The sequence below is a fragment of the Sciurus vulgaris genome (assembly GCF_902686455.1).
Source record: "Sciurus vulgaris genome assembly, chromosome: X".
Taxonomy (NCBI): Eukaryota; Metazoa; Chordata; class Mammalia; order Rodentia; family Sciuridae; genus Sciurus; species Sciurus vulgaris.
This window is the reverse complement of record NC_136471.1, coordinates 91,682,396-91,696,386: the sequence shown is the minus strand read 5'-3', so window position 1 is coordinate 91,696,386 and position 13,991 is coordinate 91,682,396. Positions and strand designations below refer to the sequence as shown.

The 13,991-nt window shown below is 43.5% G+C and overlaps 1 protein-coding gene across 9 annotated transcripts in view; it reads right to left on the bottom strand.

Moving 5' to 3' along the window:
- The window catches only part of IQSEC2 (IQ motif and Sec7 domain ArfGEF 2), an 85,155-nt gene that overhangs the window by 29,520 nt on the left and 41,644 nt on the right, over positions 1–13,991 (bottom strand). For 3 of the 9 annotated variants that reach the window (XM_079123757.1, XM_079123758.1, XM_079123759.1), the window contains one exon: positions 2,523–3,268. The exons of the other annotated variants lie outside the window; for them this stretch is intronic. In XM_079123757.1, the coding sequence (XP_078979883.1) occupies positions 3,169–3,268 (100 nt within the window). In that variant the 3' untranslated portion in view covers positions 2,523–3,168. Of the gene's footprint in view, positions 1–2,522; positions 3,269–13,991 lie in introns of those variants that run through there. 9 annotated transcript variants of the gene reach the window in all.

Sequence of the window (13,991 nt, the reverse complement as noted above, 5' to 3'; positions counted from 1 at the left end):
TTACAGGCATGTGCCACCACTAACTCATGGTGGTTCTTTTATTTGGGGGGGGGGGGATTACCGGGGATTGAACTTAGGGGCACTCGGCCACTGAGTCACATCCTCAGCCCTATTTTGTATTTTATTTAGAGACAGGGTCTCACTAAGTTGCTTAGTGCCTCACTTTTGCTGAGGCTGGCTTTGAACTTGCAAGCCTCCTGCCTCAGTCTCCTGAGCCACTGGGATTACAGGCATGTGTCACCAGGCCCGGCTTCATGGTGGTTCTTATCAGCTAACTTGTTACTCTTTCTTGAAGTGTCCATTCCCCATGCCTGTTTCCCAAGGGCAGTGAAGGTATGATTCACCTTCGTGGACCTACCATGCCCAGGCCAGGGACTAGCCCACATCTGTTGCTCAGCAGTCACCTTGGTCCCCTAAAACCACAGGTAGAAGTCACATGTGTCTGTATGTGTGTGATCATCCTGCCTGATACTGTCAACCTAAAAGTCATAGCCCCACGTGCCTAAATGCCACCCAGCCTTGTGATTACATCTACCAGAGACATGAGTAGAGACTGCCAGGCACCAAAAGTCACCACCTCACACAAGTGACCTCACATTCTCAGAAATCCTCACACCCAGCCTCACATACTCACATTCTATCAGATGCTCAGCAGCTCACAGTCTCTCACTACTGGGACACCTGCACAACCTCACACAAAGACATGTGCATGGATGTGCAGATTTTTCTTACAATGGATATAAACCTGCCCCCTTCCTACAGCATAGGCCCCCTGCCTGATTTAGCCAATTCAGTTGCCTACCCAGAAGTCTCCACTCCAATGGCTCTCAGGATGGCCATCAGACCTTGACTTGCCCTCTCCATTTAGTTGAGCACCACCCCACATACACTTCCTTCTCTCTTCACTCAAATGAAGGATAGAATGATCTCCATCTCCCAGCCACAGGTTACCTAGATTCACCTGCTCTGGAGAGCCAGTGGAACACAGTGATCTAGTCACCATTCACCAATCTGACCCTGGAGCCCTCCACCAGGCTTTTTTCCATGAAGTCCCTGTCTCCTGGATAAAGCCTCCTCATCCCTTGCTACCTAGTCAAAACTTTCTTGGCCTTCAAAGCCCAACTCTTGCTCTTCTTCCTCCAGCAAGTCCTCCTGGATACTACCCCTCCCCACCCACCTCGACATCTCCCTGAGAGATGGAGAACTCATGGAGGACAGCCATTGTCTTACTTTTGATCTCTCAAAGTGTATAGCTTGGGGCCTTGTACATGGTAGGTTCTCAAGAAATATCTTCTAGACGAGTAAGGAAGGGAGGGAGGAAGAGAGAGAAGGAAGTGAGAAATGACAATGTCATGAGTGAATAGATAGATGAGTTGAGTAACTGAGGGAAGTAGTGAGTGAGGAAATGAGGTGAGGTTCTGGAAAAACTACAGGTTCTACATGACAGGGATGCTAAGGGAGGAAGGACAGAAAGGAACTCTCACCTGGGCCTTAATAAAAACAAGAACCACCAATCATGGCACACTTGCCCAAGCATGCACCAGCCTCCATGCTGGGCTCATTGCATTCCTTCTTGCTAAGATTCATGACAAACCAGAGATGTAGATAGAATCTCACTGTACTCAGGAGGAAAATAAAGCTCAAGGAGAAGAAGACTTGCTCAAGGTTACACATATAACAGATGGCAGAACCAGAAGGTAAACTCAGATTTGTCTGATACCAAAGGCTTGGAGAGGGAAAGTCAGGGTATAGGCCCACTTTGGGGTCTCCTGGCTGTGCAACTAATACAGACACATCATGAAAGGCGGAGGGCATACAAATACATAAAGCACACCATCCGCTCTCTTGCTGGCAGTCTTTAAGGAGTCTTAGCTTCTAGCTGGGTGCAAAGAATATTTAGGTTCATTGAATGTGGGGGAAATGGCTTCCTCTCAGATTCAGAGATCCCTAAAGTTGTAGAATCAAAACCTAAAAAGTAGAGGATCAAGTAATCTTAACATCACAGAATATTAAAATCTCATTATCATATTTGTTTAAAATGGTAGAATCATGAAATCTTAAGGTCACAGAATTGAAGAATCCAAACATCATGGCATTGTAGAAATCACAAAACTGTATGGAATGTGTCTCAGAATCATTATATCTTAAATGCACATAGTGCAGTTTCTTAAAATCAGAGCATCTCAAATTCACAGAATGTCAAAGCTGGAAGAGCTCTTGGAGACTGTCTGGTCCAACCTCCCTCCCCATTTTCCAGATAGGAAAACTATGTTTCAGTGAGGTCAAAGGACATGTCCAAGGTTATCCAGCTCATACAGCCTCAGGCTAATGGGCTGAAGAGGGCAACAGGCATGCCCAAGTTGGGAGCCATTTGCACTTTTATTTATGGAGTGCCTCTTGGGTGTTGAGAATACCACACATCAAATCCTACTCTGTCTCCCAGTCCTTGTTCCCAGCCCTGCATAGGAAAGAAGGCAAGGCCCTGGTGGGGATGGGGACAGGAAAGTAAGGTGAGTGGAACATACATCAGACAGAGAGAAGAGATCAGCTTTTATTGATGGAAATTCCTTTGTACACAGCAACACACACTCTGAAAGGCCTTTTCTTCCTGATCATATTTACAGAGCACTATGGGAGTGGCAGGGGGCATGGGGCAAGGCCTTCAAGCAGTGGAGGAAATGGCAGCGATGGCCACAGCAAGGGAACAAACGACAGGGATCTAGGCAGGCTGGGTCCTGTCCCCGTCTGGTCCTCTGAGCCCTAGGCACCCTGCATCTCTGTTTGTGCTCACAGAGGACAGAGGTAGGTCCTTGGGATGTCATTTGGAGACCTCTCCAGGAGTGGCAGGCTCCAGGGTGCCCGGGAAGTGGGAAGTGGGAGTGCATGTGCAGGAGGGTTGGGATTCCAAGCTCCAAGCTCCAAGCTTTGCTTCTTCCACATTTTAGTCAGACCTAGGGCTCCAGCTCTTTTTAATTCCAGGGCTGGAGCCCAGGGGAGACAGTAGTGGGAGAGGGTTCCAAGAAGGAAGTTGGGGAGGAAGGGGCACAATGCTAGCCCATTTGGTTCCTGAAGCAGGGGGACAGGGTCCCATGGGGGATCCGCAGGGGCTGGATGGGGGGCTGGTTAAGGCTTTTGCTTCTGCATAGAAAATGGCCCTTGTCCTCTCAGTTACCGAGAGGAGGGACTACTGCACTCGGAGGCCGGACAGCAGAACTGGTGAGCGTCTTCCTCTTCCTCTTCCTCAGTCTCCTCCTCCTCCTCCTCTTCCCTGGGGCCAGGAAGGGCAGGGTAGAGGCCACAGGCGGGTGGGTGACAGAGAGAGGCAGAGGCATTAGTTTGCAGAGCAGGGGAGATACATGAAGGGCCAGAACTGCGAGGTGGGGCTCAGATAAGGGTCTGAATGGGGAGGCCAGTGTGATGGATTTTCCAGGGTCACACCCAACTCGGTCTCCAAGGAGCCTGTTGCTGGGCCCCTCCTAGGACAGCCCTCCCCCATACCCAGCCTGGGCTCAGTCCTAAGGTTCCCCCCAGAAAATATAAACTTCATTTCTGACTCTGACAGGTGCCCAACCTTCATTTTAATGTGAATAACAGCAACCTGTTCTATGTTGGCACTTTGTATACATCTCATTGAACCCCTGCAACAACTCTTCAAAGCAGCCTTTTAGAGATGAGGGAACTAAAGCTCAGAGAGGTTAAATAACCCATCTGAGGTTATACTGCTTGGCAAATAACAGTCAGGATTTGAACCCAGAGTTCTTGGAGTTCCAGGTTTCAGACTCAGTTCTACCAGGTCTTTTGGGTGAACCTGGCACTCTGTCTTGAAATCCACCCGGTCCCTGAAGGACAAAGATTTGTATTTCCTGAAGGCAAAGGGTCAGGAAAATAGGAGATGCATAGAAATGGAGACTAGAAAGGCACAGTTTGGGAAGCAAAAAGACCTGGGTTCAGATCCCAGCTCTACAGGTGCTTCCAGGGATATGTGCCCTTGGGCATGTTATTACCCATCTTGGAGCCTCAGTTTCCTCATCTATAAAATGGGGCTCATGATGCCAATCCCCTGGGAGTGTTGCAAGGTCTAGAACATACATCAAGTGCCTGTCAAACAATAGGAATGGGAACATACTGGGGATTGTTAACTGCTTGTCAATGGAATTTAATTCTTAAGGTAGTCATCTGCCCACACAGAAGCAGCCACCACAGTGAGGAAGAGTCATTGCAGGAACCAGGGCCTGTCCCCAGGGTACTGCTGAGCAGTATCAGGGCGAGATTGCATGTGACAGTCACTGGAGCTGGGCTACAGTTTCATGGGGTGGATGGACAGACCAGTATGGCAGGGGTGAACCAGGTGCCTTAGCAATGAAAAGCCTGATCTTCTGGGGGTAACCAAGGAAATAACAACACCCTACCCCAGACTCCTCAGCTCTGGGGACACAGTATGTATTAAATCTCGGAAATGGGAGGATCCGGAAGAGATGGGGAGGAAAACAGGCAGGGAAAAGCACTGCTGTCCATCTGATAGACAGACAAGTGCATGCACGCATGTGGCACACACACACACACACACTTCTTGGACTCAGAGCTCCCTCTGACGTATTGTTCCACACACTCATCGAGTCAGCAAGATCACATGAATCAGGGCTCAAGGCCTGGGCATCCGGTCTCCCATTCCTCATCTATAAAACGAGAAGAAAAATCCACACCTCTCAAGGCTGTCATGAGAAACAAATGAATCCAGTCCCACTGATTACTTCCTACTTACCTAGGTCAGGCCCCTGCTACCTCCTCCCCCCAAATTGCAGTCACCTACTGTTTTCTTCTTCCTACCTTCCTGGACCACATACCCCTTCCTAAAGTCTACCTTTGTGCACCACTCTCTTCTGTTCAGGCACCCAATCTTGGTTTCCCATTGCCTCCTGGATAAAGTTCAGACCCCTCAAGTTGGCATTCAAGGCTCCCGCATCATACAACCTCACTTGGCCTTTCCTGTCAGATAGTGTCAGACAAACCTGAGTTTCAATACCAGCCCCACCACCTACTATCTGGGTGGCCTTGAGTCCATTTCTTTACCAATCTGGGACTCATTTTCCTTATCTGCAAAATGAGGAAATACCTATCCTGCACGATGTGGTGGGATTGAATGAATTCAAATATGATGAAGCACCTGTCACAAGGTAAGTTTGGTGCTTAACACATGGTAACATTTTTTGTGTGTGGCACTGGGTATTAAACCCAATGGTGCTCTACCACTGAGCCACATCCTCAGTCTTTTGTTTATTTTGAGACAGGGTTTTGCTAAGTTTCCTCAAACTTGCCATCCTCCTGCTAGGATTACAGGCATGTGCCACCCTGCCTGGCCAACACTGTCATTATCAGTGGCATCACTGTTATCCTACTCACTCATGGCCAACCTTCATCAAACTAGCTTCCATAAGCACACTCAGCTTTTTCATGCCTCTATGCCTTTGTTGATTCTGTTTCTTCCCTTTTGAATATTCTTATTTTTGCACAGATCTTTGCCTACTGACATTCTGCCTGAATTTCACCACCCTGTTCAAATGGTGCTTCCTGCAAGAGCCCTCCCTGACACCTCCAGTCAGTTTCATGGGGCTTCCTGTTGACTCCAGCATCCATGCCCTTGGTCAGGACTCTGTTGATTGCTCTGAACTTTCCTGAAGCATTTCTGTCACCAATCCCCTCAACACCCTTGTATGCCCACCACCACCACCACTGCTGTCCTTCTCTGTGAGAAAGAGGCGGTCCCTATACTATTTAAGTCCAGTCTCTCCACCTGGGCTCTGGAGCCCATCCCTGTTACCTCCTCCACAACAACCATCCCCTCTCCCTCCAGTATTTTCAACCTCTCCCCCTCTGTTGCCTCCTTCCTATCCTCATTTATAGAAGCTCAAGTCTCTCCCATATGGGAACAAAAACCCTCTATCTGCCCCCACATCCCCCTCTGTCCCTCTCTCCTCTTCACAGCTAAGCTTCTTGAGAAATTCGTCTACACTGGCCATCTCTGCTTCAGTACCTCCCACAAACTCTTCAACCCACTGCAATCTGCCTCACGCGCCCACCACTGCATGGAAGCTGTTCTTAGGAAGGTCGCCCAGGCCCTCCTGATGGTTAAAGCCAATAGACTTTCTTCCACCCTCGACTTACTCCCCCACCCTGCAACATTTGACACTCTTAACAAGGCCCTCCTCTGCATGGCCCCTTCCTTCCTCTGCTTCCGTGAGCCCACTCCCGGCTGGCTTTCCTCCTACCTCTCTGATTCCGGCCCCCGCCCCCCACATCTCCTACCCGACAATCTCTCTTCCTCTGCCCATTCCTTACACATCTGAACTCCTCCCCCAGTTATGCTCTGGTCCTCTTTCATTCCACACTTTCCTTTAGTGATGCCATCCCATTTCTTAACCTCAGGTGTGGCTCCTTCCAGCACAGACCTCTGTCCTGGGTACAGACACATCAAGTCTAATATTTGCTGGACAGCTTGACCAGGATGGCCCTCAGGGCCTTCAGATCTTAGTGGTACCTCTAACTCAGCATCTTATCACTACAAACCTGGCCTCCTGTACTTCCCACCATAGTGAAAGGCATTGCCATACATCCAGTCACTCAAGCTGAAAACACACCTGAGAGTCACCCTAGATTCTTTTTGCTCCCTTAACAAGTGAGTCACTAAATCCTGCTGATTGTACCTCCTAAATAATTCTAAATGTCTGCACATAATTTGGCTGCTGTCACCTAATTTTCTACTCCTTTTGCCCCTTATTCAACCTTTCTCCAATCACACTGGCCTCCCTGCTGTTTCCCAAATGTACCAAGCACATTCTTGCCTCAGGGTATTTGTGCTTCATGTTCTTCTATCTGGAACATTGTTCCCCAGATAGGTGCATGGCTCACTCCCTTACCTCCTTCAAGTGTCTGTTCACATATTACCTCATTAGAGGGGCACTCTCTCTCTAAAAAAAAAAAAGCACCCCAACATTCTTTACCGCTTCACTATTTTTCTTCATAGCACTCAGGGACACCAGGCACATCCTATATATTTATTTATTATTTGTCTTACCCACTGTAAGATCCATCAGGACCAGTATCTTGTTGTGTTCTATGATTTATCTCTAGTGCCTAGCACAATGCTTGCTCTTAATAAATACTGGATGAATGAATGAATCCACTGGTGGGCCTGAACACTCCAACTTACTGTCAAGTCCACCCTCAGCCATTTCCATCTCTTCCTCCGTTACCCATTATTTCCTCAGTCTCTGACTCCAGTCTTCTGTTCAATCACCTCTTGGTCCCTCTCCTCTGTTTTGTCCCCACGGCCACTTCCTCAGCCTCTTGGATTACTGCAACAGCCTCCTCTCTTGTTTCCCTTCCTTCTAAAATGCTAATTTGTTCACACCACTTTTCCTACTCAAGAACTGCTCATGGCTTCCCAGCTGTCTACCCAAAGGAAAAAATAACAAGTCCAAACTCCCCAGACAGCTGCTTGAGGCATGTCTAACCTCTGCCACCTCCAATGTTTTGCTTCACCCTTTCTCACCTCCAGGCTTTGTGTAGACCCTCAGAGCATCCTTCATCTTCCATCTCTAGCTCTCAAAAATCTGTTTTATCTTTTTCTTGGTACTGGGGATTGAACCCAAGGGCACCTAACTACCAAGCCAAATCGCCAGTCCTTTTTAATATTTTATTTAGAGACAGGGTCTCCTTAAGTTACTTAGAGCCTTGCTAAGTTGCTGAGGCTGGCTTTGGACTCACAATCTTCCTGCCTCAGCCTCCCTAGTTGCTGGGATTCCAGGTACCAAGCCTGGCTTCTCAAAATCTTTATGAACCTTGAACAACTAGTTCAAATGCTACTTTATTCAGGAAATTACCTGACTCACAAACTAATCTCTCTCCAAAATCCACAGGGAAATAAGTGTCTCCAAGATGACCCAGGATCCCCGAGAACCAGGAGTAGGATGGAAGTTAGCAATTATTTCTTAGACCAGTGACTTTGGATACTGATGTGCATTAACAGAGGTTCCCATTTCTTCTTGCACTATTTACTCTGGCCTTCTATTAATGTCCACTCATCCTTGTTCCCTCTCTTTCCACCTTGTATATCCACAACAGTTTATATCCTCTGACAGTTTTATTGAAGTTAACTCATTAATAACTGTGAAAGGATTTGTATTTCATAATTCAAAATTAAAATTCCTCCATATGAATGGGGCTTACCAGTCATGCAACATAGTAGCCCTGCTCAAATCCATCCCTTCTATGCCAATACCCCAAATTAGGCCTTCCAGCTGGGTCTGTATGCATACAATCCATTTTTTGTATTGACTACTATTATGATGTTTCTAAAACATGACTTTCACCAAATTACTCTCCTATTTAGAATTCATTCACATGACACTGTCACCAACAACACTGGTTCCCAGGCTTTTGGCAGGGACACAAATCCCATTATGTCATGAAACCATCTCCCCCACAAAACTATGTACATAGCTAAACACATGCAATGCTTTACAACCAATTTCAGAAGGTTCACAGTCCTCCTGAAGTCCATCTGGGACTCATATGTTCCAGGTTACGAACTTGTAGCTCAGGCTCTGGGTGTAGCTCAGTGGTAAAGAACTTGCTTAGCATGTGAAAGGACTTGGGTTCCATATCCAGCACCACAAAATAATAATGATAAAAAAGAACCTCTGAGGCGGGGTTTGTGGTTCAGTTGTAGAGCACTTGCCTAGCACATGTGGGGCACTGGGTTTGATCCTCATCACCACATATAAATAAATAAATAAATAAATAAATAAATAAATAAATAAATAAATAAATAAAATAAAGGTATTGTGTCCATCTACAACCAAAAATATTTTTAAAAAGAACCGCTGGCTCTACCTAATAGTATCTAGGTTCTTTCACATATGCTATTCTTTCTGCCTAGAATGCTCTTCCACAATGTCACCCTTCTGTCCCTGGTTAACTCTTATTTATCCTTTAAGACTTAGGCTGAATTGATGTGCACTAGCCCTAGATTGGTCCAGGTCCCTCCTCCTCTGGGCTATCATCTGCCCCCCACTGTGTTCTCCTATGTCGTAGCCCTTCTCAATCTCCCCATCTGACTGGGGACTCACAGAGGACAAGAGCCATTCACCAGAATAGGCCCTGGCTGCAGCAGTCCATCATTAAGTGTCTACTGCTAGAAATACTAATAATGACAGTGAGATGAATTCTGAATGGATTCATCTGAATGATCTCATCTACTCCTCAGTAAATGAACCCCATAATGTTGGTAGTATTCTGTGCTTTTTAACAGATAAAGAAGTAATCTCAGAGATGTGTAAAGTGGGTTGTTCAAGTTTACCCAACTCATGAGCGACATGGGAAACTGCCATGTATGGCATGGCAAATAGTGGTCCACCATGCCTCATTGCTCTGGACTGTGAGATTAAGAGATGGCATCAGCAGCAGAAAAGGTCCAAGTGCTAGGGCCAGAACTCCTGACCTAGACTCTGTTTCCTAAGACCACCTACTCTTTTTCTTTTCAGTACTGGGGATTGATACCATGGGCACTCTACCACTGAGCTATATCCCCAGCTTATGTTTATTTTTTATTTTGAAATGGGGTTTCACTAAGTTGCCCAGCTTGGCCTTAAACTTGCAATTCTGCCTTAACATCCTGAGTACCTGGGATTACAGGCATGTACCATCATGCCCAACTACAAGACCACCTACTCTTATTTTTCCTCCCACATTATTCATATCAAGAACAGGCACTTGACTCTCTTCTTATGATGCAATCCCAAATACCCCATGTACTATTGGTCTCATCCCAAAGCCCTGCTATGTTCAGGCCCATCCTTTGTTCTAAAATCATCCTTAGACATGTAAAGTTTTTAGATCTAATCTAGTGCTAGACATTTGGCTAGGAGGACAACAAGACACGGGTAGTCCCTGCTCTTCCAGAATTGATAATGACCCCAGGATAGATACATGTATCATCTCCAATCCTACAAACAGCCCTGAGAGGTAAGTAGGCATTAGTCCCATTACACAGATGAGAAAACAAAGGCTCAGAGGCTAAATGACTTGCCCACTCACAGAGTTGGTAAGTAGAAGAATTTGGACACAAATAAAGGTTCAACTATTCCCCCATGAGGTCATCCTGCTCACAGGAGTCAACGATGAGACAAGACCATTTCTGGCAGGAGGTAGGGGGATGAAATAAAGCTATTACCCTTTTGAGACTCAGTACAAATATCCCTTCCTGTAAGAAGCCTTCCCTGACTTCCAGATGGGGTTAAGTACCCCTCTTCTGGCAGCCTTCTGAACCTAATTCTGTCCTACCCCAAACCACATTATGCTATGACTATCTATGTGTCTTTCTTCCCTTCTAGATTTGAGCTCCCTGTCAGTAGGACCAGATACAATTAATTCTAATATCCACCAAAGTTCAGCACAGGGCCTAACCTAAAACAGACAAGATGTTGCTGAGCTACTAATTAAAAGAAAAAGCACGATCTGAATAGCTGTGGAAAAGGTATAAAGGAAGAGGAAAATGAGTTAGTAAAAGCAAGGAAATGGGACCAAGGTTAAAAACCAATTCTGAAATAATGAAAGGTTTTGTATAACATGTTTTCATTGTTGTTGTAGATGCGGGTTCTTTTCTTGCAAAAGTAGTACCCTACTATGAGCCTGTTCTGAAATTTGATTTTTCCATTTAACAATAAGTCTTGGAGGTCTTGCCATAACTGTATACAGATGTTTATTTTTTGCTTTCAGTCTGCTACAGAGTAATTGATAGTATGGGTGTATCATCAGCTAAAAGCTATTCCATACTGATGGACATTGAGGTTGTTTTATTTTTTCAAATATCACAAGCAATGCTATACTGACATCTTTGTATATGTCTGGAGGTACTGCCAAAGGATAGATTTCTAAAAGTTGAACTACAGGGCCAAAGGAATGCTCATTTTTTAAAAAAAGAGCAGGTGAAAGTTATCCATTGTTTTTAACATTTTTTATAGATTGGCTAAAATTAAAGATTATTCCTACTCATATAATCCTGTCTTTAGTTTGAAAGCATATATAATGCAATCTTTTAATTAAAAGTTGGGTTGATGGGCTAGGGATGTAGCTCAGTGGTAGAGCACTTGCCTAGTATGCATGAGGCCATGAGTTTGATCTCCAGTACCAAAAAATAAATAAATAAAATTAAATAAATAAAATTAAAATAAAAGAGTTGGTTGAGAATGACATTCTACGAAGGTATATGATAAACAGTTGCATAGGGCTGGGAACAGAGCTCAAAGATAGAACACCTGGCCATCATATGCAAGGCCTTGGGTTCAATCCCTGGTATCACTAAAAAATATGTATATACAATATGCTTATGTTTGCAGTTTGGATTGAGATGTTTTAGAAAAGGTCTCTGGCAAGTAGTAGAAAAAAATTTATTTTTAAAAGAAAATCTAAATATGGTTCTCAGCTTAGAAAAGTAGGCATGTTTCAGATTTGTGTGGCAATTAGCAAATTAGCCCCATAAAAATCTACCAATTTGTACTCCAATCAAGGTATCTGAGAAGTCCTGTTTCCCCATAAGCCTTCCAGTCTTTTTCATTTTGGTACCTAAGAATGGTGCTTCATTATTGTTTTAGTTACACTGTTTATTTGTTTGTTTGAGATGGGGGTCTCCCTATACAGCTCTGGCTGGACTCCTGCAACACTCATGCCTCAGCCTCCTGAGTAGCTGGGACCTACTGCAGACCACTGTGGCTGGCTTGGCTTCTGGGGTTCAAAGTCATGCTCTTAAAGGCCTTCTCCACCCTAATAGTATAAAAATATTCCAGAATTTCCTCTAATACTTTTAAAGTTGTATTCTTTGTATTTGTTTTTGCATCAGGTAAGGATTCAACTTAATTTTTTTCCCAAAGAGGTAGCCAATAGTCACATCCTGATTAATGACTCCACACTGATTTGAAATGTCTTCTCTATCATAAATTAATTTCTCATTTAAACATATGGATTTGTTTCAAAATTCTTTATTTTATTCCATTTATGTATCCCTCTATTTCTGTGAGGACATAGCATTTACAATTATATGAAGTTCTATTGTAAGTTTTTATAGCTAACAAGGCATTCCCACTCATTATTCTTTTTCAAATTTTTCTTAGTACTTCATGGGCATTTACTTTTCCAAATGACCTTTAAAATTCAATTGCCCAATTCACAAAGAAAATACCATTGAAATTTTAATGAGAAATGCATTGAATCTTTTGACCAAATTGGGGGGAAATGTCATTTTTTATCATATTGAGCCTTCCCATCCAGGAACAGGATGTGTCCTTGATGTACTTAAGTCTTCTTACAACCTTCGGTGAAATTTTATAGTTTTCTTTTTTAAAAAAATGTTTTTAGTTGTAGGTGGACACAATACCTTTATTCTATTTATGTGTTTTTATTGGTGCTAAGGATCAAACCCAGTGCCTCACACGTGCTAGGTGAGTGGTTTACCACTGAGCCACAACCCCAGCCCCTATAGTTTTCTACAGAGAAGTATTTCCCACTTTTGAAAGTTCCCAGGAATTTTAAAGATTTTTAGAATTTTTGGTACTATGAACAGGATTTTTTTCTATTATGTCTTCTAACTAGTTATTGCTAGTATTTGGAGAAGCTAATGGTTTGGGTATCTATCCATTGCATTCAGTGTTACTACTTAGTTTTAATAAATTTATTTTATTCTCTTTTATCATCTAACTAGACAATCATACCATTTTTCAAAATTTCTGACTCTTTCTAATATTTAGCTACTTATATGTTTTTAAAATCCCATTGATTAAAGCCTCCAGAAAAAATTATTGGTTAAAAAACAGTGATAGCAGCAGAGCACAATGGCACATACCTGTAATCCCAGAGACTTGGGAGTCTGAGGCAGGTGGGTCAAAACAGTAAGACCAGCCCCAGCAACTTAAAAAGACCCTGTCTCAAAATAAAAGAACTAAGGATGTAGCTTAGTGGGTTCAATTCCAGTACTCTCTCCAGTTCCCCACCAAAAACAAACAAACAAACAAAAAAAAAAAAAAACAGTGATAGTAGTCATTCTTATTTTGTTCCTGAATTTAATGGAAACGTATCTGCTGTTTCACTGTTATTTTTGACAACTGTCTTGGTTTCTGATAAAAATTCTTTACCAAGTTAAGGAAGTTTTCACTGATTCCTAGTTTACTTCTTTTATTTATTTATTGCTGTGTAACAAACTACTCCACTGTAGCAAGAGAATAGATGTGTAATTTTATATGATCATTTCTCAGCATTCATGAAGATGATTATATGATCAGAATTTTCTCTTTAATCTCTTAATGTAATAAATTAAAATAACAGTTCCTGGGCTGGAGTTGTAGTGGTAGAGCACTCACCTAGCATGTGTTTGATTTTCCGCACCACATATAAATAATAAAAGTGCATCAACAACTAAAAAATATTTTTAAAAATACAGAGTTCCTAATGTTGAACAATCCCTGCACTCCTGGGATACCTTCACTTGTCAAGCTATAGTCTTTTAATACACTAATGGATTCCATTTGCTAATCTTTTATTTAAGATATTTGTTGCTCTAATTTACGTGAGATTAGGCTACAGTTTGGGGTTTTTGTTTTTGTCTAAACCTGTCCAGTTACTAGCCTTTTTTATAAAGTTGTTTTGTATATACATTATGTATGTATGTATGTATGTATGTATGTAAGGGTTTTTTGCAGTGCTGGGAACTGAACCCAGGGCCTAATATATGCTAGAGAAGGTCTCTTATCATTGAGCTACACCCCCAGCCCTGTTTTATTTGTGAGATGGGATCTCACTATGTTGCCCAGGCTGGCCTTACAGAATGAACTTGGAAGCTGTCCATCTTTTCCTGTTATCTGACCTTTCCAGACTCAATAGAACTTCCATTATACTAGGACTTCCAAAATACCAACTGAACCTGGTACAATTTCCAAGGAGAA